The sequence below is a fragment of the Canis lupus genome, chromosome X (assembly GCF_003254725.2).
Source record: "Canis lupus dingo isolate Sandy chromosome X, ASM325472v2, whole genome shotgun sequence".
Lineage (NCBI taxonomy): Eukaryota > Metazoa > Chordata > Mammalia > Carnivora > Canidae > Canis > Canis lupus.
Genome location: NC_064281.1, coordinates 91,753,470 through 91,779,602, shown reverse-complemented (window position 1 = coordinate 91,779,602; position 26,133 = coordinate 91,753,470). Strand labels below are relative to the sequence as shown.

Genomic DNA, 26,133 nt, shown 5'->3' with positions numbered 1-26,133 from the left:
TTGTGGGAAGAGGGGCAAAGCTGGCTTTGTGTGGCTTCGAGGGGCCAGAAGTTATGGGGGGGGGGCGGCTTCACTCAGCCTTGCGCTATCCAAGTGGCTGTTCACTGGAAGTCGTCCAGCCAAGAGCGCAGAGCCCCTGTACGTAGGACAAACAACAACAAAACACAAAACACGCGGCATTGCGGGGAGAGTCAGTGGATGACCTTCTAGAGTCTTGCTGACCCTGTGATGTGCACGTTCTGGCCAGGCGGGTGCACGTTTCACAATAGCCCTGCTCAGGGACGAGGTGGACAACGGTACCTCTCTCATTAGCTTATTAAATATTCGCTTATTCAAAAGAATAGGTCGCGTGGGGGTCTGCAGGCCAGGTGAGTGGCAGCCTTGAAATCACTGTAACTTCGTGGAGGGGGGACTGGGCGGGGGGGGGGGGAGCCTGGGCAAAGCCTCGCAATCGTCAGGAGCAACCGCGCAGTGGGATAAACTTTGGCAGCAGCTTTGCCGCACGAGAGGGGCGGGGCCCCTTGATGGGTCCTCAGGAGAAGGCGATTGGCCCCGGGGGAATCGAGGGGGCGGGACTAGCCCATGGTTGCCATTGGTCCTGCGGGCCAGTTGAGGGATGGCAGCGAGGGGGGCGGAGCCGGCCTGGGGAGGCAGTTGGTCTGGCGAGAGCCCACCGCGGGGAGCTGGCGGGCGAGCCCGCAGCCGGGAGCCCGGGCCGGGGAGCAGCCGCGGCGAGCTCGCCAGGGCCGCAGCGGCGCGAGGGGCGCACAGGGCGTTGGCACCGGGGCGCGCGCGTGCGTCGCCGACTTGGATGCGGCGGGGACGCTTCCGCGCCCGGTGCGCTCGACGCGAGCCATTCAACAGCTGGCCTCGCGGGCCACAGTCGCAGGGAGCGACCGGGAGCGTTGGCGGTTGCGACTGCGGAGGCTGGAGAGAGGCGGCGGCGGGGGCGGCGGCCCAGCTACCCAGGCGTAGACCGGAGTGGAGACGCAGCGGTTCCTTAGACTCCCGGTAAATGCCCTCCGCTCTGCGGGCAGCAGCCACGTCCCGCTGCGTCTCGGCCCGCTGGCCGCCCTGGCCTAGGGGGAGCTCCGGTACCTCGCAGACAGGGCCACACGGGGCCCTCGGTGGGGACTGGGGAGGGGATGCGCGGGAGGCCTGGGTCGCCCCACCTGCCCCTGCAGAGTCAGGTTTTCCAGAGATGCGCCTGGGCTCTTCCCCTGGTCCTCTCCCTTCTCCCTAGACTGTGCCGCACCTCCTCGGGCCCTGGCACCGCACTAGGGGGCGCTCTGGCACCCACTCTAGGGCCCCCCTCCGGCCGCTGTTCCAGCAGAGGTCACTCGAGGCACTCCCCTGGGGTACGCCGGCCGTGGCATCCCGCTTGTAGGACCTGAAGGTGCCCTCTCCCGTTCGATCCCCACGCCAAGGGCCGAGGCTTCCTCCCCCTGCTCCGCCTGCACGCATCCCATTCAATCAGTCATTAGCAGGGCTCCCCGCCTCCGCCCCACCGATGACCCGGTCCTTGGTTTCAGGGACTTGTCAGGAGTCTCTTGAGGTTTCTGGTGCGGGCCGAATAATACCACGTCCAGTCTGACTGGGAGAGCAGGACTCACCCACAAGGCACAAAGCGCCGGGGCCTTATCTTGGGTTTGTGGGGGTCAGCGCAGCCAGGGGAAGAGGCAAGTTGGAGACGCCCAAGCTAGAAGAGAACCTGCCATTCCCGAACTCGGGGGCGGGGGGGGTGGGGATCGGGTAGTCTTGGTCCTTGGGACCCGCGTCTTCCCATTTGTTCTCTGCCTTTGCTGCGATTTTATTCGAAGCCAACCATTCCCGGAGAACTTTTGAACACCGCTAACCAACCTCGAGGAGTGACTGACTTGTTTGCATGGGAACACTGGCTTCCAGCGCGAGGGCTGCTACCGTTTGGGTCTTTTCATGTTCTCTGTGTCTTTTCTAGTTTGACTGTAGGGTCTCAGAGATCAGGCCCGTTTTGTGCTTTCTTCCTGCCCGCCTCTGCTGCTGACTTTGGAACTTCGTGCTGCCGAACTAGCGTAAACCTGCACAGCACGATTGGGGGAGGGGGGCTCAGTCCTGGCGCTGAGAAAACCGCTCAATTTCTGGGGGGTTTGGCGTTTTTTGCGAGGGGGGGGGGTGGCTTTTTAAAGAATGGCATTCCAGGAATCACACTTTACTGTGCCCTGCTTTTTGTTCGTTTGTTTGGGAGGGGATCACTCAAAGCATAGAAGAACTGGAAGCACGGAGTAAATTGCACGGAGGTGCTTTTACTCTGATCCTCGTTAAACACAGAGAAAAGTGACAAGCATCATCAGCCTGCTGGTGCTGGTGCCCAGGGGGTCCCAGGTAGGGTGCTTACCAGAGGATGAATGCGACTGACTTCGGGGGGACAGGGCCTGCATGCTTTCCATCTAAGCCCAGCCAAAGGTGACCTTTGCCATGTGGCCCATTTGTCCAGGTTGCCCATCATACACACGTGAAGAGGGTGGACGTTGGCTGGCTTCGTGTGCCATCTCCAGCATCAGAAGGAAAGGTGAGGTACAGAAAGTAGTGAATATGAAAGGGGTGGTGTGTGTGAGGGGGAGGGGGAAACACCCTTTCTCTCTGTCATTGGCTCTGGCTACGTGTGTATCTTCCCGGCGTGCATTTCTGCCGGTGCTAGAGAGAGGGACTTTTACTGAATTGTTTCAGGGCCAGGGTCGTGTTCCTTGTGCAACTCTCTGATTTAGAGTCCGCTTGGGTCTCTGTGAGTTCCGTGTTATTTCCAACATGTTCCTGGAACTTTAAGAAGCTCTTTAAAGCCAGGCTGGAAACTGAGATGGACCAATGTCTGGGGCTCTGTCTGAGCAAACGTAGGCCATATGGAATCCATCCATTGGTGCTCTGCCCAGAATCGACTGTAAGGCTGGAACACTTAGAGACACAGAGAAAGGTCAACCATAATAGTAATAAAAGCTCACGTTGATTGAGCACTTCCTGGGAGTTGAGGATTTTATTTGTGTCATTTCTCTTAACCCTTCAGAATTTCTGAAAGGTAGACTATGATCCTTTTCTGAAAGTCAAAGCAGATTGCTAAATCATCCAGCTGCTCAGTGGCAGAGGTGGGATTTGAACCCAGGTCCCCTTGACAGGAGCCCTTGAGCTCTCAAGCATTTTCCTGCTTACTGTCACAAAGGGCTTCATAAAGGAGGCGGGAGGTGAGCAAGGCATTGGAGGATGGGTGGGATTTACACAAGGAAAGAGGGCATTTGGCTGAGGGGCTCACTGGTTTGAGTTTGAAGGAACTCAAGGAAAGCTGGCCCAACTGGAGCGGCGAGGGGACACAGGCACATGATGAAATATAAGGCTGCTGAGGCGAGGTAGTGTCACGTTTTGGAGAGCCTGGAAAGGAATTTGGGCCCTGATGTCGTAAGAATTAGGGAGATGCTGGGGATTTTTCGCCAAGGAAGAAGACAGCAAAACCAGTGCTGATCACTTGCAAGGCCCTAGTTGGGTCCCCAAGCCTATCCCGCCTCACTCTTTCTTGAGAGCCTTGCCTGATTGTCAGCATATTTAACTGAGCCCTCAGGGAGCACCAGTTGCCTGTGACCAAACTGATCCTGGGGTTCAACATACAGAAGGAGCAAGCTAAGAGAGAGACCCTAGTTCAGCCTTAGGTGGGTGTGCTTCAGCCTGCCCAGTATTTTATTTATTTTATTTTATTTTATTTTATTTTATTTTATTTTATTTTAATTATTTCACTTTATAAATTCAATCAGCCCACATATAGTGCATACTTAGTTTCTGATGTAGTGTGCAGTAATTCATCAGTTGTGTATAACCCCCAGTGCTCCTCACATCACGTGCCCTTCTTAATGCCTATCACCCAGTTCCCCCATTCCCCCCTCCCCTCCAGCAACCCTCAGTTTATTTCCTACAGTTAAGAGTCTCTCATGGTTTTTCTCCCTCTCTGATGACATCTCGTTCAGTTTTCCCTCCCTTCCCCTATGATCCTCTGTGCTGTTTCTTATATTCCACATGAGTGAAACCATATAAGTGTCTTTCTCTGATTGACTTATTTTGCTCAGCATAATACCCTTCAGTTCCATCCATATCGATGTAAATGGCAAGTACTCATCCTTTCTGATGGCTGAATAATACCTATTGTATATATATATATACCACATCTTCTTTATCTATTCATCTGTCGATGGACATCTCAGGTCTTTCTGCAGTTTGGCTATCGTGAACATTGCTGCTATGAACACTGGGGCAGCCTGCACAATGTTTTAAAAAGCCATTGAATTAGCTTGGGGTCAACATTGAAAAACCAAAAGATCTTGGGGGGCCTGGCTGGCTCAGTTGGTGGAACATGCAAATCTTGGGCTTGGGGTTGTGTGTTTGAGCCCCATGTTGGGGGTAGAGATTACCTAAGGAAAAAAAAAAGAAAGAAAGGGAAAAGAAAACCCAAAAGATCTTAAAAATTGGGATTTCCAGTTTCTCTTGAAACATCAGGAGGCTTGATCTGACTTTGACAGCAGAGGCCAGAGCTGTGCATGACAGATTCCTTTAGCTGGGGTCTAAGTGCTCTGCATCCCCCAGTCCTGGCACCTCCCTGCCCCCGTAGGCCCCCAAACTACCGCTCAAGGGGAAACCAGCCCCCACTCAGGAATATTCTAATTCAGGGTTTGCTGTTGTCCTTCATCCTTCACTTGGACTCAGGTTTTCTTTCTGCGGCATGCTTGCTGAGTATAGGAGGTAGGTGAAAGTGGTAAAAAGAGTTCGGGGGAGGGGGAACCAACTCAGAAAACCACTTCCTAGCAAATACCATTTTAAACATGTTCATACAGAAGTCCCCGAAGGCACTCCATATGTTCTGGATGGACAGGTGCAAGCCATTTCTGTGTTGGCATTGGGGGCGGCCAGTTCTTCCTTATGCTGGTCTGTCTGGGCGCTGTGGGACAGTGCCTCTGGCCCCTGGCTGACCACGTGGCAGCAGTGTCTTCCCCTAGGCTGGCTCCTGTGACAGCTACAACCCACTGTTCCTGCACATGCCCCAACATGCTTGAAGGGAGCGGTGCTAGCACTTTTGAAGAGCCCAGATGCATCTTCCCAGAGATTCTAACACTCATTTCATGTGAAAGGCTGTTCAAATCATTTGTGCTCATCTGAGGCCCAGAAGTATCCTCTGCTTCTCGTGGCACCTGCCATTTTACTCCTCAGGTTCCAGGTTAATTGTCTTAATTTCTTTTTCTCTCTAGACTCCATTCTTTGAGGGTGACTCCTTGCTGTATCCCCCAAAGTGTCTTAAACAGAGTCGTTGCTTGGTAGGTACGCTAGGTGGACCTTGGCGACATTGGTTCACTGGTGAACGTTAACAGCTCCGGGAGCCTGAAGGATCCTGCAGGTCTGCGCTGGCATTTCACCATCCAGCTGTGGGCATTGTTGTTACCATTTTCCATATGGAGGTAACACCTTTGAAATGTAGCTGATGTGCATAATCTCTGAGGTAACGGTTAGCATGATGAAGTTCCTGCGATGTGCAAGACACTATTCTAGGCTCTGAAGATAAACTGGTCACCCAGACAGATGCAGTCCTGCCCTCCTGGAAATTCCAGACTGAGGGGCAGGTGGCGGGGCAGACAAAAGCCACGTTAATAAATGCATATGATAAAATAAATAAATAATAAATAAATGCATATGATAATTGAGCATTTCAGTGTTACAGTGAAAATAAGTTGGGGTGCTGTGCTCCAACATGACAGGGTGGGGGAGCCATGCTATTTAGGCTGACATTCAGGGAAGGCTTCTCTGGGAAGGGACATTTAGGCCAAATCTGAGAAATGAGAAGGAGCCAGCCATGAGAAAATCTTAGGCAAGTGAACTTGGTGCATTTGAGGAACAGCCAACAGTCTACGATAGGGAGAGAACCAGAGGTAGGGGAGAAGGGTACAAAATGAGTTGAACCAGGTACGCAGGGGCCGGCTTTTGAGGGTAAGCAGTTTGAATTTTGTTCAGAGCACAATGAGAAGCCACTGGAGGGTTTTGACATGATCTGATTTAAGGCTTCCAAAAAATCGTTTTGCTTGTCACTTGGCATAGACTCTGGGGGGGCCAGGACGGCAGGAAAGATTAGTTGGGAGGATGTGGCAGTAATCCAGGTTCCAGATGGCACTGGCTTGGGCCCGGGAAACAGCAGTGATGGTGGACATGGCCTGGGAATGTGGTAAAGGCAGAGTCAGGAGGACTTGCTCAAGGGCCGAAGGTGATGGAGGGAGGGACGGCTCCTAGTTTTGAGCCTGAGCATGGGCGAGGAGGGTGGCTCTGTTTAGAGAGATGGAAATCACTGGGTGGGGACAGGCAAGTGGAGGTGAAGAGGAAGTTGGGTAGGGGGCATGGAAATTAAGAGCTCTATTATACTTGTTGCCTTGGAATGTGAACAAAACCTGGAGCTTAGAGACATTGAATAGGCTGTTGACTATTGGGGTGGGCTGGAGCCAATGTTTAATTTTTATTGAATTTCATTTAAAAAATGAGAGCTCAAGCTGCTTCAAGTTGCCCTTACCTACTAATAAAAGTAGCAGAAATAAAAATGGCAATGATCCAAGTGTCAGCAGCGCCACAGGGGACTCGGCAGTTTAATACTGCTGATGTCATGATAAACTGTCATAATCTTTCACAAGAGCGATTTGCCAATATGTCGTGAGCTATATAAGCTCACTCCTGCCCTTTGACATGGTAACATATTTTGAGGAAATAATCTGTTAAAAGATGTGTACAAAGATGTCCATGGTGGCACTCTTTCCCATGCTGGTAGCACAGAGTAGTGGTGGAACTCCTTTGGAAAGAGTAGCACTCTTTCAGTAAAAAAAAGTAATTGGAAAATGCAAATCCCTAAAGACGGGAAACAGCTAACCAGACATGCAGCAAGTCTCTTTATCACTTCAGTAGGATTTTTTTCCTCTATAGAATTTCTACAGAAATTTGCTGGGGGTGTGAAAAATGAGAAATACGTTGACCACATCAATACCTGGAATTAAACAGGTAGAAATTAACTGGAATTAAACAGGTAGAAAAACCAGATCGTGATGGTCTATAAGTACAACCATGTAGGTCTCAGCACTGTTTATGCCAAAAGTCATAAATATGCAGTTGCCTTATTTTTTGAAACCATTTCATCCATTTCTGACTTTGTACCACTTTCTCTCTGACAGTATTCCGTGGTCAAGATGCCACGACACAGCAGGCTACCATGAAGAGTTCATATGAACTGTGGCTTCTCCAGGCTCTCCTTCCTTGAACACATTTTCGCCTAAGGTATTGGGTAATATCCTCTTCCATAGGACTTGTATTCAAATTAAGTTTACCTTGGGATTATAAAAAGGTTGAGAGATGCTGCTGCTCTCAGAAAACTGCTTCGTTGTGCAAAGTGTGATCCCATGTAAGGGTTGCTTTTCCCCTGTAGGTGGCGACTTGCAGGCAGGGAGTTTGCTGGTCATTTTCAGACAGGAAGGTAAAACTGAGACACGAAACACTGGTTGGTGACTTCGTGGTATTCATTTCCCACACATAATGCCCTGACTGTGCAGTGACTGAGGCAAAAGGAAAGATTCCCAGCCACATTCCTTTAAATCTCTGGTAGCTTTTATTTTGTAACACAAAGAAGAGAAAGCAATGAGTCTACCTTAGTAGCATTATAGTACATTGATCCAAGGTATGAAGTGGTGTTCTTAGCTAGAAGTGTCTGGAAAGGGGTGTTCTACAACAAGAATGTTTCTGGTGCTGAAGAAGGGGCAAAAGGCCAAAGAATGGGTCAGCTGGGTCTGGCTCATTGTCCTGTGCATATCTTAAAAAAAAAAAAAAAAGCTACCCCGCCAAAAAAAAAAAAAAAAAAAAACTCTCCCATGCTCTTGTCCACAGCAACACATAGTTATATAAATGCATTTGCATGGAAAGACCTAACACAAATCTTTTCTTAGATCAATATTTATTTGTTTATTTATTGATTAATGATAGAAAAAGAGAGAGCACGAGACTGCAAGCGCATGCACAAGAGGAGGAGGGACAGAGGGAGAGAGAGAATCTTAAGCAGGCTCACACTCAGTGCAGAGCCCAGTGTGTGGCTCGATCTCATGACCCTGAGATCATGACCTGAGCCAAAATCAAGAGTCAGATGCCTAACCGAGTGAGCCACCCAGGCCCCAATTTATTTTTATTGGCTTTAAAAACACTTTGCTTTTACACACATCATCACACAAAGGAACCATTAGTATGATCTTCTGATATAGGGAAACAAAAATGGGCTATTAAGTTGCCCAAAGAGATGAATTAACATGAATCTAGGTTTCTTCATTTCAGGGTCAGAATTTCCTGTACTATTAGAGAAATGCCAATCAAAACCACCATAAGCTATCACCTCACACCTGTCAGAATAGCTAGTGTAAAAGACAAGAAATAACAGGTGTTGGCCAGGATGTGGAGAAAAGGGAGCCCTTGTGCACTGTTGGTGGGAATGTAAGTTGGTGCATCCGCTATAGAAAACAGTACTGAAATTTCCTCAAAAAAAATTGAGAATAGAACTACTATATGATCCAGCCAGTCCATTACTAGATATTTACTTGAAAAATATGAAAACACTAAATTGGAAAGATATGTGTACCCCTATATTTACTGCAGCATCATTTATAATAGCCAAGATAGGGAAACAATTTAAATGTCCATTGAGGAATGAATGGATAAAGGAGATGTGGAAGATATGTATATGGACACACGTGATGGAATACTACTCAGCCATAAAAAAGAATGAGATCTTGCCATTTGCAACATCATAGATGGACCTTGAGGATATTATGCTAAGTGAAATAAGTCAGACAAAGACAAATGCCATATGATGTCACTCATGTGTAGCATCTAAAAACCAAACCATATGAAGACAAAGCAAAAACAAATTCATAGATACAGAGAAGAAATTAGTGGTTACCAGAGGGGAAGGGGGAGGGAGATGAACAAAAGGGGTGAAGGGGGTCAATTGTAGGGCAATGGATGGTAATTAGACTTTTGAGAGCGATCACATTGTAGTGCATACAGATGTCAAGTTACAGTGTTGTACACCTGAAACAATAATAACAAAAATGTTTACCCTAAACTCTACCTTAGAGCAGATTTTCTTTGAGTGTTGGTAGAAGAGATTCTCCGTCAGCAGGATGCCAGTATTCCATGGTTGCTAATTTATCGTTGCTGAGTGGCTGTGGGTCCAGAAGTCCCTTTCTTTCTGTCCCCAAAGCCCTCGGTGCCCCAGTAAGCCCTCTGGACGATCTTGATTTGGGAATTGAGTCATTTGATGGGTCCCGTATTGGCTCTATTACTGTTACTGCAACACTGAGTGCCACTCATTTTAATGATGTGATTTTTAATTTTTTTCAAAATCAGAGCATATGGTCAGGCTCAGTTTGAAAATTGCTATTTGGGTTAATGAAGTGTCAAATGAATGTTTATCCATGACCTCTTGACTGGAGAGCCAGGGAATACTGCTATTTGGTCAAGATTCACTGGGACTCTGTACTAGCCAGGAAACTGGAAATTGGCTAGGTTGTTTTGACCTAGATATATTTTGGCTGCCCCACTGACTATAAATATGTTGATATAATCTGATCCATCTTAAGTGCTTTCAAAATGACTAACTCTAAGGTTCAAAGGCCTGGAGAAAACGGAAAGACAGCAAAGAACTACTTTGAGGGAAGATATGCAATTGTGCAGATGGTCCTATTTTTTTTTCACTGTTTTTAAAAAACGTGCCTTGCTGCCATGGCCTTGCTAGAACTCTGATAGCAAATATTTGAGTGTGAGTAAAAGTGAGAGAGGATGAATGATGAAAACTTTGCTTATGACTCAAATGCTTTTAAAGTTGTAAAGTCACACTTCTGATCTAAAAGCCCTGAGACAAAAAAAAAAATTAAAATAAATAAGTAAAAGCCCTGAGACAAACATAGCAGAGGACTTTCTCTATCCTCTGAAATGAAAGGAGGTATTGGAGTGACTTTGGATGCAGACTTCACAGAATTTCTGGAATTTTCACTGCCAGTTACAACAAGCATTTTACACCTGTGAGAACTTCTCAAGACTGGTTGCTTTTCTCTATTCTCTTATTCTACGGCTGTTTAGTCAGCTTTGCTGCTAGGTTTAGAGGTAGATGAGGTGGACAGGTGACTAGAGAAAGCCGTTGTCATCCCTGAGAATCTGCTAGGAATGTTCTGGCATTGGGCGCATGTTGAGTCAAATGCCTATGTACACAAGATACTGCTGGAATGCATGCTGCGTAAATGTTATTGAATGACTGATTTTTTTTTAAGGCTGGAGGAGCTCTCGTTTGCCTCTGCAAAGGTGTTAAAGAAGAAGAGGTCTCAGAAGTGTAGCTTTTAATCACAAGACTAGGAGAAAATGTGGGTACATGGGGGAGGGGACAGGGGAGGTCATGGTAGAACGTGAGAAGAGTTAAAAATCTTTATTGCAATTCAGCCTTTTAAAAAATTATTTGACACAGAGAGAGATAACACGAGCGGGGCGGGGGGGGGTGGTAGGCAGAGGCAGAGGGAGAAGCAGACTCCCTGCCGAGCTGGGAGCCCGACATGGGGCTCGATCCCAGGACCCTGAGATCATGACCTGAGCTGAAGGCAGATGCTTAACTGAGCCACCCAGGCGCCCCTGAAAAAGGTTGTTCTAAACAATCAGTTTTGTCATGGCTTAATAACTTGATCACAGTGATTCTATCTATTTTAGTAGATATAGTTTTATTCCCATGTATAAATATGTATGAAGTGTATATCTCCTAAAAAATATATCTTATTTAGGACAGATTGGTTTTTGAATATGTTTATTTGGTTTAAACAGAGTTTAAAACAGGGATTGGGGACGCCTGGGTGGCTCACTCGGTTGAGCATCTGCCTTTGGCTCAGATCATGATCTCAGGGTCCTGGGATCGAGCCCCACATCAGGCTCCCTGCTCAGCGGGGAGTCTGCTTCTCCCTCTGCCTCTGCTTCTTCCCCGGCTTGTGGCCTCTCCCTGTCAAATAAATAAAATCTTTAAAAACAAACAAAAAACAGGGATTGTATGTGGGAAAGCATAAACCTTTTTAGATCTGTTTTTTAAGAGCAAAGTAGGGCCCTATACAGCTTTTTGAAACATTTTTTCATTTAAATTCAGTTAACATATAGTGTATTTTTAGTTTCAAGGATAGAATTTAGTGATTCATCAGTTGCACAGCACACCTGTGCTCATCCCAACAAGTGTCCTCCTTAATCCCCATCACCTAGTTACCCCATCCCACCACCCACGGACCCTATACAACTTTAACTAGGTTCAGGGATTGGCACATTTAAGCTTGAAGTTGACAAACTATCCTGACTTAGAAGAAAGCACCTGTTAGTTGAGTACTGGATGTAACTATGAGTATTTTCCAGAAACATCAGTGTACTTTTGCTATAACATAAATCAGTTGTAACTTAAGCATTCTACAGTCAGATCAGTGGTTGCTGGGGGTGGGGTAAGGATTATGAAGAGGCATGAGGAAACTTTTAGGGATGATGAGCATTTTCACTATCTTGATTGTGGTGATGGTTTCATAGGTTTGTGTACATAGGTCAAAACTCATCAAAATGTCTTGACATTGTGTAGTTTGTTATGTTATGTAATGTGGCCAAGTGCTTCCTCATTATCCAAAGTTCTAAGCTCCCAGGCTTTGGTCATGACCCACATAGACTGGTTATGGGGAAGGGAGGTGTTATTCTATGACTGTTTTGATCCTTTCTGAGCAACTTTAGATCAGCAGTTGTGAACTGCTTCCTTTTAATACTTTATCATCATGTGACTTTCCTTTTTTTCATAAACAATTTCAAAACAGGGGCACCTGGCTGGCTTAGTCAGTACAGCATGAGACTCTTAATCTCAGGGTTGTGAGTTCAAGCCCCACATTGGGTGTGGAACCTACTTAAAACAGAAAATTAAAAGAAAAACTAAAAAACAATTTTAATACAAAATTAACACATGCTTATTGTAAATATTCAAAGATCAAAGTAATAAATGTACAAAGTAAAAAGGGCAAGTCTATTCCTTTCTCATAATTTTCAGTCCATTTCCTAGGGGAAATAGTGTTCACAGTTTGATATACATCTCTGCAGACTTTATATTTAGAGGGGCATGTGTACTTATATTACTTTTATTACTTTATTATATTACTTTTACAATAACAAGATCATATTGCACATTATCCTGAAACTTTTTTTTTTAAAAAAAGATTTTATTTATTTGCGAGAGAAAGCAGGAGCAGGAGGAAGGGCAGAGGGAGAGGAAGAAGCAGGCTCCCCTCTGAGCAGGGGCTGATGACATGGGGCTCCATCCCAGGACCCTGGGATCATGACCTGAGCCAAAGGCAGACAGACGCTTAACCTACTGAGCCACCCAGGCACCCAATCTTGTGACTTGCTTTTAATTTTTCCCTGTAGTAAGTATCACCAGCGTCCTTCCATGTTAGTAAGTACAGAACCCTCCCTCCCTTTCTTCCTTTCTTTTTTCTTCTTTCCTCTTCCTCTCCCTTCTCCTTCCTCCTCCCTCTGTCCCTCCTACCTGTTTTCATGGTAGTAATCCTCCTCTTCTTCCTATCTTTTTTTTTTGTTAGTTTTTGGCTGAGGTCTCCTTTAGGAAAAAGCCTCACAACAGGAATTAATTATTGTGCACCTATAAGCCAGGCACTGTCTAGTTAATTTTTAGTAATCTGGCAGAAGTTGCCAGTGATATTGCTGTAGCGTTGAAACCATGATATATGTAAAAAGCCTACTTGGTATGGCCTAGGGGAGGGCAGAGGGAGCCAGAGAGAGAGAATCTCAAGTAGACTCCACACCAGCATGGAGCCTGATGTGGTGCTCAATCTCACAACCCTGAGATCATGACCTGAGTGAAATCAAGAGTTGAGACACCCAGGCATCCCCCTCCCATCCATATTTTATGCGAGTTTTTAATTGAAGTATTATTACCATACGGTGCTATATTAGCTTCAGGTATACAACATAGTGATTCACCAATTCTATATGTTACTCAGTGCTCACCATAAGTGTTGTCACCATTTGTCACAGAAGAACACTATTACCATTTTATTGGCCATATTCTCTATGCTCTAATATTTTTATTTTATTATTTTTGTACTTTTGTATTGAAGCATAATTAACATACAATGTTATATTAGTTTCAGGTGTACAATATGATGACTCAATCACTCTATACATGACTCACTGCTCATCACCATTAGTATGCCCTCAGTCCCCTTTATATCATCTATCATCCCACCCACCTCCTCTCTGGCAACCACCAGTTTGTTCTCTGTATTTAAGAGTCTGTTTTCTTTTGTTTGTCTCCTTTTAACTTTGTTTGCTTTGTTTCTTAAAGTCCACATATGCAGTAATCCCATCCTGAAATTTTATCCTAGGAAGATAGTTCAACAGAAGTTTGACTCTAGATTCACGAAGATACATAGTAACAGTAATAATGGCCCATATTTATTGAGTGCTTACCCTGTACCAGGCCCATTTTAAGCACATTGCAATGACTTACTCCCTTAGTCCTTGCATCAATTAAATTACACACTGTGATGATACTTATACTAAAATGAGGAAGCTGAATATAGAGGACTTACACAGTTTGCCCAAAATTACAGAGCTAGTAAGTGATATGAATTGAGATTCAAACCCAGACAGCATGGTTCTGGAACCCACAACCTTATCCCTATACTGTATACTGCCTCTACTATAAAAAGGCATTATCCACAATAAAAACAAAATGAAAATAACCCAGACCCTCCCTGAGAGGAATGATTCTATAAATTAAGGTAAGATCCTTCATAAACAAAACATTTCTAAAACAATACAGCATGAGTTTAAGATTATTCAAATTCATCATCCTCTGAAATTCTGACTCATTAGGCCTGAGATAAGACCCTGGAATATGTATTTAAGACAAGCCTATCTGGATGCAGGTAATTCACACAACCGTATTTTGTGAAACACAGCAATAGACCATAAGGTGCTTGAGGTCAGGGAATCCGGATATTCTTAGAACCCTTCTTAGAACCCTAGCACCAAAGGACAGCACATAGAGCAGAAGAAGTTCTCATCTGTCTCTTGAAATGAACACCTCTCAGAGTCTCTTCTTCCTCCACTCTCTAAACGAGAGTATTCTCCAGTCCTTAGTTACCTTCCTTCTGGATTTCTTTTTACATGTATATAGCAAGTTACGATTTCCAAATCACTTTGTCATACATTATTTTCCTTGATCCTTAAATCCTCAACTGGCCCTATAACATGCTCTAGATACTGCTTGCTTGCTTGCTTGCTTGCTTGCTTGCTTTCGTGAGCTCTATGCCCATTGTGGGGCTTGAACTCACAACCCCGGGATCAAGAGTCCCATGCTCTACTGACCAAGCCAGCCAGGCACCCCTGCTCCACTCCTTAAAATCATAATCCACACACTAGCTTTGCTTCTCTACTTCATTTTAACTCTTCACCTTATAATCTGGGTTTTGCCTTCACTAGCCTCTATGCTTTGAAATTCAGTGGACACTTCTTGGGGAACCTGGCTAGCTCAGTTGGTAGAGCATGAGACTCTTGATCTCAAAGTTGTCAGTTTGAGTCCCACGTTGGGCGTAGAGATTGCTTAAAAATAAAATCTCAAACAAAAATTCAGTAGTGCATCTTTGTTCTCACCTTACTTGACCTCTTAGTTATAGTTAATACTGCTAACCCTTTTCTTCACTCCTACATGTCTGGGTGCTCCTTCTGACTTCTTGCTGAGCCTTCCTCCTTCAGGTGATTGCTAAATGTTGACTTTCCATGGGGATTGGTTATTTGTTCTCTTATCCCAAGAAGAGCTCATCTACATCTGTCATTTTAAACATTATTATTTGCTGAAGATATATTGCATAAAACCAAAGGCACAACCAAAATTAAGGGAAAACCAAAGGTGAAAACCAAGTCACAACAAATAGTTGAGGGAAAGGGAGATGAACAGGGACCCACAAAGAAGACTGAGGAGGACCAACTGGGAAAGTGAGAGAAAAGCCAGAAGAGGGTGGTGGCCTGGAAGCCAAAGGGAAAGCAAGCTTCAAAAGGAACAAGTGTCAGCTCCTATCTGTATTCATTGATACACAGTAAGAAGACTAAAAAGCCACTGAAATTTTATGAAGAAGGAAGTCATTGGTTAGTCAAAGAGATATGCAGTATAGTGGAACAATAAAAAGAGAAACAGAGATGAGAAATCATATGGTCCCTGAGACAGATGAAAAAGGTAGCAGCTTCAGTCCCTTAGCAATTTCTTTTTTTTTTAATTTATGATAGTCACACACAGAGAGAGAGAGAGAGAGAGAGAGACAGGCAGAGGGAGAAGCAGGCTCCATGCACCGGGAGCCCGACGTGGGATTCGATCCCGGGTCTCCAGGATCGCGCCCTGGGCCAAAGGCAGGCGCCAAACTGCTGCGCCACCCAGGGATCCCCCCTTAGCAATTTCAAGAAGAGACGTGAATTTGGCAAAAGTACAAAAAAATCTAGTGCCTTAGTGGACTATAAGTTCATTATGAACTGACATGTGCCTCAATATTTTTAAAAAATAAGATTGGAAATTAGCTCCCTATTCTGGAAGAGTATTTTAAGATATTCATAAACATTTAATTTTAAAGCCTGTGAACAACAGGGGAAGAAATGAGAACAAATGTGTAATTTGTTACTATTTTTGGGAAACAGGAATTTGCATTGGAGATTTTACTTTATTTTTTAAAATTTTATTTATTTAAGTAATCTCTACAACCAACCTGGGGCTTGAACCTACTACCCCGAGATTGAAAGTCACTTGCCCCTCCGACTTGAGCAAGCTAGGTGCCTCTGTGTTGGTGATTTTGATGGAGGCTGGGATTTTGATTTTTAAGATCAGGTCCTCTTGGAAAAGTCAGAAAGTAACTCAGATGCTTCCTAATCCAGGTGTAGAGTCCTATCCCTGAAGAAACAGCTGAGAAAAGATACTTTAGAGCAGAGAGGTCAGAACTAGCAAGCCAGTGGGTCCTGTGGATGTGTTTATTTGCACTCTGCAGTGCTTTTAAATTCTTTACGTTGATTGCCAACATCTGAAAATCAGATTTCACATGAGGAGCTACATTTCTGGTCTCTTTGGAATAGAATAATAGGAGTATCTGGCCATCCCAGGCTGTTCTCTCCTCATTACAGCTGGAGCTGAGGAGTGGCTGCTCCTTTACACCATCCCGTTCCTCAGGCTCTGCTCAGTATTCTTTGCTCACTGAGACTATCTTGCTATTTGCTGTAGTCATCTGAGTTATGTCCTCTGCTATAGAATGTACTGCTTATTTTTTGGTTCACTGTGAGATGGAAGTGATAGCCAGTTTTTTTAAAACTGTCAAAAATACAGTACATCAAACACTATAAAGTAGTTTTTGACCATTTCCCTCCAAATTTGATAAGAGCCTTTTTTACACTTGAGGAAAGTGAAGAGATCTGGCTAAAATATAGAAATTTGTTTTATTATGCAGAAATCACCTTTCTGAGGGATCTGAGGCATATATTCAATCTCAAAAAGTTGGTGATTTTTAGTATTTGTGAATTTAATTTTAAGAAGAAATTTTTAAATAAGATCCATTTATATTGGTTATAGTTTTAAACAAGTGACTAAAAATGCATCTATTGAAAGTATGATTAAATTGGTAGAATGTTTTATTAAAACTACTTTACAAAAAATAATTCAATTTCTGGACTTTATTCCCGTGCATACATAGTTTGGACAAAATTGTATCCAAATGACACTATAATCAGCTTTGAGCATTTTTTTAAAAGTAGGCTCCATGCCCAATGCGGGGCTTGAACACACAACCCTGAGATCAAGAGTCTCACACTCTACGTACTAAGCCAGCCAGGTGCCCCATTTTTTTTCTTATTTTTAATAATTTCTCTAGGATACATTTCTAGAGCAAGTTACTTGATCAAAGGAGATTAGCCTTTTTATGATTCTTGGTTTGTTTTTGCTAAATTATTCTAGAAAAAATGATTTACATTATCTCTAGCAAGATATGAAGGCTCCTGTTTTTTTTTCTTCCCAAAATGCTCCCAGGAATTGGTTTTTATAATTTTTATTCATTTGTGTAAAACCTGTTAAATGTAATTGTGTATCTTGAAACTAATTAAGAGCTAGATGTCTGTATCAGTTAGCTATTGTTATGTAACAAACCATCCCCCAACTTAGTGTCTTAAATAATGGCGATTAATTATTTCTCACAAGTCTACAGGTTGGCAAGACGGTTGTGCTTGCTCACAGGGCAGTGGTCAGTTGGTGGGTTGGTTAGGGGCTGGCTGGTTTTGGATAGCTAATCTGCCACAAGGGGGCTCTTTTTCATGTGGTCTGTCATTCTCCAGCAGGCTAGCTCAGATGGGTTCTCATGGCATGGCAGCATTCCAGGAGAGTCAGGGCCACTTGAGACCTAGGCCTAGAACTGGCACTCTGTCACTTTTGCCACATTCTACTGGCTGGAGGGTAAAAAAAGCCAGCTCACATTCAAAAACTGGGGAAAAATAGACCCTATCTCCTCATAACAATAACTCACATTGCAGGGTATAGATATGGTGCTGGGTAAAAACTTGGGATTATTTTTGCAACTGTTATACCACCACATTCAAATGAATGTTGTCCTTCAAAGTTGTCACCTTTCAAAGCTCTAAAAACTCATTCCAATGATGTATGAACTAATTAAAAAAGAAAAAAGAATTGGAGCCTTTATTGGAATCTCCTTTTAAGGGGGTGGTGGTGGTGGTGGTTATAAGCCGATTAAGAAAATCAATTTGTTTTTTATAGTCACCCTTTTATGCAACATTCTTGATTCTAAGTAATTTTTGATAATTTCTAAATATCAAATCCATGGGAAAAGAATTTCAAAATTGACCTCCAGCAAGGCTACTTAAAAGAATGTAACCCAGACTTTGAAATCAATCCAAAAGGAAGCATTCTAAAATGTTTAACACAAAGGCAGTATCACTGGAATAAATGGGAAGAACATGACAAACCTGATTAATTTGAAGTGATTAACTGCTTGTATTTTCCCCCTGGAATATTTTTTAAAAGCTGTTGCTTTAAATTAGGTTGTATAAACAAATACCTGTTGACTATAGATAAATTTTGGAGTTCAGTATATCTTAGTTGAATATCAAATTTTTCTCCTAAAGGAGCTTAGTGTTGACTCTTATTTAGGTTCCAAACTGCAGCAAACTAACTGGATTTTTTTTCTTCATTTTGCTATTTAGATAATGCTTTTGGGGAAAGAGAACATGCTTGTTTTCATAACATTCTCAGTTCAGTGTTGCTATTATAACAATTTCTAGAACCTTAATATCTGAGATATAGCCTTCGGAGGCCTTTTTGGAAAAAAAACAGTTTATGGAAACCCAAGGAAATTGATTTGGATTGTCCTTTGTGGACAGTTATTTTGTAAATGAGTGTGATATGCAACTGATGAATCACTAAATTCTACCCCTGAAACTGATAATGCACTATATGTTAACTAAATCAAATTTAAATTAAAAATTAAAAAAAATTATGTACCTATAAAGTTAATCAAGGTCTAATAGTAAATTTTGTTAGAATTTCTATCATCTAACCATATGTTTGTGTCTAAACCTCCCTGAAGTTAACATTAGTGAGAAATTCAGGTTAAATGAACATTGAATATATACGCTTTAGAAAGAACTTCTTTATTGGGAAGTGCTATTTGAAGTCAGCAAATAGGAGCAGAAATCCTTAATTCCCAGTATTAGCGATCTTACCTTGGGGCAGCTTAAAAGAGTTTGTTAATATGAAATGCCAGCAAGCCCTCAAGTTTGGGGGACGGGGGGTTTCCAGTCCCATAGTGGAGGACAAACTTATTTGGTCACTCATTAGAGGAGGTTGTTGCCTCTGTTCTTGAACTTAGAGTTCAATTTAGTTCATGTCAATAGACTAGAGGCATACGAGCGGCTATGTCCATGTACCACCTCGGATGCTAAGTCAGGTGTGTGTTTGTGAATGCGCTGCAGGTATTTTATCCTTGCCTTGTTTCTGTAGCACCTCCAGCCAGTTTTTATGGGATTCTACATTTGAGATCAATCACACAATAGATTGGAGATTTGGAATCTTAGGGTTTCAGTGTGTGGGCAAGTCATTTGATTTTCTTGAATCTGTCTGAATTTCCCCATCTGTAAAACAGGCACGAAAACACCTACTCACAGATTGCTTCATGAGTCAATGAGATAAAGTAAGACTGCTGCCACTAATAAATAATCATCATAGCTTATGTTTATTGAGAATTTCCTATGTACCAGGCACTGTTCTAAGGATTTCACATGTATTCACTCATTGAATCTTCTCGGTCATTGAATCCTCTCAGAAATCCTAGAATTTCTATTTTTCAGTGAAAGAAACTGAAGCATACAGTACAGTTAACCCTTGAGCACCACAGGTTTGAACTGCACAGGTCCACTTAAGCGTGGATTTTTTTTGATACAGTGCTATAAATGTATTTCCCTTATGATTTTATTTTCTTTCTTTTTTAAAAAAGTAATCTCTACTCCCAGTGTGAGGTTCAAATTCATAACCCTGAGATCAAGAGTTACACATTCCACCAACAGAGCCAGCCAGGCACTCCCGTTTTTTTTTCCTTCCTTAGGATTTTCTTAATAGTATTTTCTTTTCCCTAGCTTACTTCATTGTAAGAATACAGTATCTTGCACATATGCCATTCACAATGTGTATTACTCAATTGTTTCTGTAATTGGTAAGGCTTCTGGTCCACAGTAGGCTATTAGTAGTTAAATTTCGGGGGAATCACAAGTTATATGTGGATTTTCAACCATACAGTGGTGGGAGGGGGTTAGTGCCCCTCACTCCTGTACTGTTGAAGAGTCAACTGTGTACAGAAACTCTTTGAAACTTGTAAACACAGTAAACAAACGCAAGCTGTTGTGTCAGGTCTCTCCCCAAAGCACACTTAACCCTATCAATTGAACTGAAGGCCGGGAATGCTAGCACCATGCAAAATCCAAATCCGTATTTTGCTCCCTCTGTATGAAAATGTTCTCTTTCGCCCTCTAAGGTTTCCAGGGCTATCATGACGGTCACTGTGGTGCACGATAACTCTGAGGCAACAGAGCTCTGTGCAGCTCAGCACCTCTACCTCAAGCCCATAGCAAAATTGATGATCAAGGTCTTGCTCCCAGAGAGCTCAGAACCTATGAGGCCCTTTTCCAACTGGGAAGTTCTTGACCAGCTGAAGAGCCTGATTTGCCCTGACCAGTTCACCACAGTTCGGCTCTCCAAGAGTACGAAGGACTTCATCCGATTTGAGGGTGAGGCTGAAACGCGCAGTTTGGTTCAGATCTTGAAGGCCAAGTTACATGGGAAGATCATCAAGCTGAATGGTTTGAAAACAGACTTAAAAGTGGTGGCTACTGATGCCCAGGGGGAGTGGGAGCGCTTCCCCAGGGAAAAGGAGGCCTCAGCAAGTGAGGGGGCTGAAGAGCAGGACCAGGATAAGAGCCCAGATTCTATCTATTTCGAAGGCTTGCCCTGCAAATGGTTTGCACCTAAAGGTTCCAGCGGGGAGAAACCATGTGAAGATATCCTTCGGGTGGTCTTTGAAAGCTTTGGGAAGATCAAAAATGTGGATATCCCTATGCTTGACCCCTACAGAGAAGTGATGACTGGTGGGAACTTTGGGGGTTTCAGCTTTGGCTTGCAGACATTCGAGGCCTTTATACAGTACCAGGAGTCGACAGACTTCATAAAAGCCATGGAGTCCCTTCGAGGGATGAAGTTGATGCTTAAAGGAGATGATGGGAAAGCTCTGGCCTGTAACATCAAGGTAAGAAGGAGCCAGAATTCCTTTCATTTCCCACATTTCTGGTGGTTCAAAAGCTGGAAGGAAGCATCTAGAATATATTTCCTTAAACCCCATTAGGCTCTGATCAATAGCTGATGTAGAGATTTGTGTTGTCACTAATAAATGGATGTTTAGGAAGAGAAATAATCCTGATGTGGACATTCTTCTGCTAGCAGGTGTGCTGCCAGTTGTAGTTTGGAAGGGATGGTTGTTATAATCCGGGGCTCTGCCCCAGCTTCTTGAGGGTGCTGAAGAATTCTTTTGGCCCTTATGGAACTATCTCATATGCAGGATCCATTGCAGTTTGAAACCACAGGAGGGCAGTTTACTCCCCTTTACTCTTGGGGCAACCACCTACATTTTCAGGATGTCTGTCAGGTAAATTGGTGGAATGTAATCTCAACAAAGTTGGATCCTTCCCTTTCAAGATCATCCTATCTATCTGGTCATGCCACCTCATTGATGTCTGAACACTTGGCCATCTCCTTTTTGACCTCTTAATCCAGCAGAGGAAAAGATGCAGCTAAACACTCATTCTCTCAGTCAGCCTTGAGCATGAATTAGGACTTGGGGCTTAAGTAGCTTCCTACGTATGAGTATGAGTGTGTGTGTGTGTGTGTGTGTGTGTGTGTGTATGTATGTATGTGCACTTGATGTATGAAACTACTTATGTTAGAATATATATTTTAAAATTCTGAGCTATTTAGCCAGACAAAAGATAAAACACATACTATAGTGACCACCCATGTACCCACTGCCTGGCATAAAAAAGAAAACATCCCATGAGATGAGACATCATCCCCCTCCTTCCCCTCAAAGGTGGCCACAATCATGAGTTTGGTGTTTGGCATTATTGTGTACATTTAAAGGGATATTTTTGCCTCCTTTTATTTTTCAAGCAAATTTGTTTGTAGCGTCTTGATAGGACTTTTACTCTATTTGGGGGATTTACAAAGTAGCTTAATAATTACTACACTCCAATCTTATAGCCCATAGGTCAGTTCTCTTGCATCTTTGCTTCCCCAATCCTTTCTCCACCCCCTACACTTTTTTTTTTTGACCGTTTTTGGTTCTGGTGACTAAAGTACCTGAACTCAGTTGATCTTTATAACAAACCAGAGGTAATATACTCACATCCCTCAGAGCCTGGGCCCATAATGACCCTGTGATACCCTCTATGGCCATATGAGAGCTCCTCAACGGTTCTGCCAAAGATAGTTTGAGAACCCACAGGGCTGTCTGGCAGGTGCCCAAGGAACAGTGGAACAGTATGGAGATGGGGATGCAGACAGGTCATTTTGAGTTCAAGTTTTGAATTGTTCTATACATACTGGTTTCATCTCTTTGGCCTGGAACACACCCAGTCCAGTGGCAGTCTTTTCTAATGAAACTCTGAATTGTTTGTGGGCAGGTTATGTTTGATACAACAAAACATTTCAGTGAAGGGGCAATAAGGAGGAGAAATCAAGAAAGGCTAAAGTTACAAGAGCTGGAGGAAGAAAGGAAAAAAATAAAGAGAGACGAGGAAGAGGCTGCAAGGTGAGGAGACCAAGAGGGATTTTCGCTTTTGATGTGTGGGTTTATCCCTTCAGGTGAATGGCTATGCTTGATAGGTAACACTGAGGTGGGGGTGGCAGGAATTGGTACAGATTGGAAAACTCTGTGGAAGCCTACAGTCTTTTAGCTGTGCTGTTAACAAAACCAAAATGGCCCAACGACTGAAAACGAGAAACTTAAAAAAGTAAGGTAATGAGCTAGGTTAAGATATCTGGGAAGAAATGATTTTTTAAAAAGTGATTTAAAAAAAAAGAGATCAGGGCTTTTTTTTTTTTTTTTTTTTTTTTTTTTTTTTTTTAAATTTTTTATTTATTTATGATAGTCACACACAGAGAGAGAGAGAGAGGCAGAGACACAGGCAGAGGGAGAAGCAGGCTCCATGCACCAGGAGCCCGACGTGGGATTCGATCCCGGGTCTCCAGGATCGCGCCCTGGGCCAAAGGCAGGCGCCAAACCGCTGCGCCACCCAGGGATCCCGAGATCAGGGCTTTTACGATGAAATCCTAGCCCACCAAATTAAAATGTTGACCAGTTAACCCCCAATTTACCAAAGTTTACCTTGCCCACTAATTTAAAATTAAAAGCAAAAAACAAAAACAAATTCTTTTTAGATCTGGGAGAGATTTTCTTCCACAAAAATGGTCAATGGCAAGAAGGCATGGATTTCTTGACCTTATATTTTCTGTTGACCTGAGTTCTTATGGTGAACTTGAGGAACCTCCATGTTCATTTCTTTGAGCTTATCCTTGTTTTCCAATTTAGGGACTGGAGCCAAAAAGGGCTAGTGTATTGCCAAAGGTTTGCCAAGAAGGTACACGTGGGCTGGAACTACAGGGGTCTCAAAACCAGTTTGACCCCCTGGCCCCTCCCTTCGCATGTTTATTCTTTTGGTCTCTCATGGAAATTATGCTCATTCAAAATAGGCGATAAAAATCCCCTTCTGTGTGTCTTTCACTTTTTTGACTGGTAGGGTGACAGGAGCTGCTTGAGATCATGACTGTGACACTCTTGGCCAGAGTTTAAGCCCAGTCAAGGCAACTATTCCCCCAAATTTCCAGACTAAACATGCAGTTGAGATAATCCTCCAGCCTTTGGCTAAATCCTCACTCAGGTCACTGTCCCTTCTTTCCCCTTCCCCACGGTTCCATAAGGGCCCAAGCAAAACAGTTGGATTTTTCAGAAAACAGTGGTGAACAAAGCCCATGTTCTTCTAAGCCAACAAGTTGTTAGAATAGTGTCTGGTGTTAAGTAATATGTACCAAGGACCAGTTCTCACCCATAAGATTTTCGGAGTGCCAGGACTCCCCATTTATTTATAAGCATACATGAAGCCAATTCCATGGAAGGTTTTGGTCTCGAGAAATGGAATCACCACCACACCGTGATGGCTGGGCTCACAAGCTAGACTGCTTGTGGTTTGAGAAAGTGGGGACTTATAGAAGCCCCTTCCTTGAATTCTGTAGCCTTCTTTTCACATACTCTCTCTTGTGCATGCCTCTGAGTGACCAGCTCAGTTCTGTGTCCTTCCCTTTGACTGAGAGCCACGGTGTGTCACTTCCTAAGTTGTCTCTGTAGGCCCCTAGGATTAGCACCAAGTGATTCCTGGAAACCTAAATGATGAGTCCTCCTCTGGCAGTGGGGAAGGAGCTTGAAGGAGAGCCGGTGCCTAGTCGATGCCTTCTGAATGACTGACTCTTAATTCTTGTCCAGAAAAAGAAAGGAGGAGGAGAGGAAAGCCCGGGAGAAGAGGAAGAAGGCCAGGGTCAGGAGACGGGGCCCGAAGGAAAGAGACAGGCACCGCCACAGGAAACAGAAGGCCAGAGCCACAGCCCACGGTGTCCGGGAGCCCTACTCTTCAGAGGAGTGGGAGGAGAGGAAGTACCTGCTGGCTCAGAGGAGGGTGGAGGCTCTCCGGTTGCTACGGGTACTCTTGAGGAAAATTGCAGTAAGGCTCTTTCTCAATCCGTCTTCGCTTTTGGTAGGTACTGACCTTTCTGAGGCATGCTTTTACACTGAAGCAGTGGCCTGTTTGAAGTTGGCTCCAGGGAAGACTTTTTTTTGCATTCCTTGGGGTTTGTTTTCAATAGGCTGATCTCCAGTAACCCCAACTGTGGATGACAAAAGGGTGCCCAGAGGCTCCAACGCAGTTGTGTCTCACCCCTGCGGCCTGGCCTCCCCATGCTTGGTGTTCCTGAACTCTGGGACAGTACAGCCCAGAGCAGTAGAGCTAGTGAAGCTACTTCTCTAGGTTCCTAATGGATGTGACAAAATGCCAGGAGGGGCAGGATGGACGGCACAGGGTTAGGTTGGTAGTCTTCCATTAACCCGACTTGTCCATTCATCTGCAGCAGGTTTGGATGGGAAGGAAGAGCCTTGGACAGAGACCTTTGTGTAGCAAGCTCCTGATAGTCTCATCCTAAACTATTTGTGAAGGAATTCCTGACCTCACAGAGCAATTTGTTTCATTTGAAGAGTTTCCGTTTTGGAGTTTCAGGGTTTTATTTTGGCCCTGCTTTATTAACCTCCTAAAGGTAACCAGACTTGGCAGGTAGCCTGGAGTAAAGGCCAGAAAGGTTCCCAGATTGTTCATTTAAAAATGCATCTTCAGTGTTTTTAAATATGCAGATGAATGACATCAGGATCAAAGAGAGTTACTTTGCCAGATATTTGCATTCCCAGCCTGTCTCTCATTAGCATGGACAAGCAACCTTAGTAAAATCAGGATCAGAAAAATTTCCCATTTATTTATTATTTTTTTTTAAATTTTTATTTATTTATGATAGTTACAGAGAGAGAGAGAGAGGCAGAGACACAGGCAGAGGGAGAAGCAGGCTCCATGCACCGGGAGCCCGATGTGGGATTCAATCCCGGGTCTCCAGGATCGCGCCCTGGGCCAAAGGCAGGCGCCAAACCGCTGCGCCACCCAGGGATCCCAAATTTCCCATTTACATTTATAATAAGGCTAGCTGAATCTTTTATCTTACTGAAATGACCTCCAGGGGTGACTCCTTTCTAAGAATTTGTCAAATTTAAATGTATGTGGTGTCTAATCCTTGGCCCCATTGACAGGGCCTCCTACCAATTACACGGTCCCCAAGTTAGACTCCCAGGTCCTGGGTAGGCACTATCATGATGAGCACCCCGGGTCAGCGAGAGCACGGTGCAATCTCTCTCAGCAGGGAGGGTCATGGGAAGCACCTGTCTCCTGCCCTGCGGTTGCAGAGTGGCCAGCACAGCAGAGCCATTACCACAGCCACACTTTCTACCTGCTACCTTGCTTCTGCCTGAAGCAGCTAAGGGGGAACGGCTCAGGGACATCCTAACCTGCGACCTGTGGGAAGTGGCTGAGATGAAAAGCACAGAGGCAGGTTATCTTTTAAGCCAGTTGGTTCCCCTTTAGACACACATTTCACCCATCAGTCTTTTCCTGTTCTAGGGTTTTCTGGGAAGGCTTTAGAGCATTTCTTATTCCTCTTAATATCCCCAGCCTCTAGCCTACAACCTGGAACCATAAGTACTCAGTGAACCATAAGTGTTCAGTTTGTGAACAAATTTTAAAAAAAGGATCATGTGCTTTGAAGGCATATAAACGGTGATGCACAGACCTTTGTAAAAGCAGCTCATATTAGCCCAAGAG

General features: G+C 44.0%; 1 protein-coding gene across 4 annotated transcripts in view; it reads left to right on the top strand.

Annotated features, from left to right (window-relative positions):
* Nucleotides 1-892: 892 nt before the first annotated feature.
* LOC112649174 (A-kinase anchor protein 17B) overlaps nucleotides 893-26,133 on the top strand; it is a 29,809-nt gene continuing 4,568 nt past the window's right edge. The window contains exons 1-7 of one of the 4 annotated variants that reach the window (XM_025431284.3): nucleotides 893-1,011; nucleotides 2,474-2,548; nucleotides 5,256-5,321; nucleotides 7,209-7,311; nucleotides 20,154-20,921; nucleotides 22,351-22,478; nucleotides 24,207-24,441. In XM_025431284.3, coding sequence (XP_025287069.1) covers nucleotides 20,169-20,921; nucleotides 22,351-22,478; nucleotides 24,207-24,441 — 1,116 coding nt within the window. In that variant the 5' untranslated portion in view covers nucleotides 893-1,011; nucleotides 2,474-2,548; nucleotides 5,256-5,321; nucleotides 7,209-7,311; nucleotides 20,154-20,168. Of the gene's footprint in view, nucleotides 1,012-2,473; nucleotides 2,549-5,255; nucleotides 5,322-7,208; nucleotides 7,312-18,935; nucleotides 20,922-22,350; nucleotides 22,479-24,206; nucleotides 24,475-26,133 lie in introns of those variants that run through there. The other 3 variants (XM_025431281.3, XM_025431283.3, XM_049107886.1) reach the window with 3 other exon arrangements.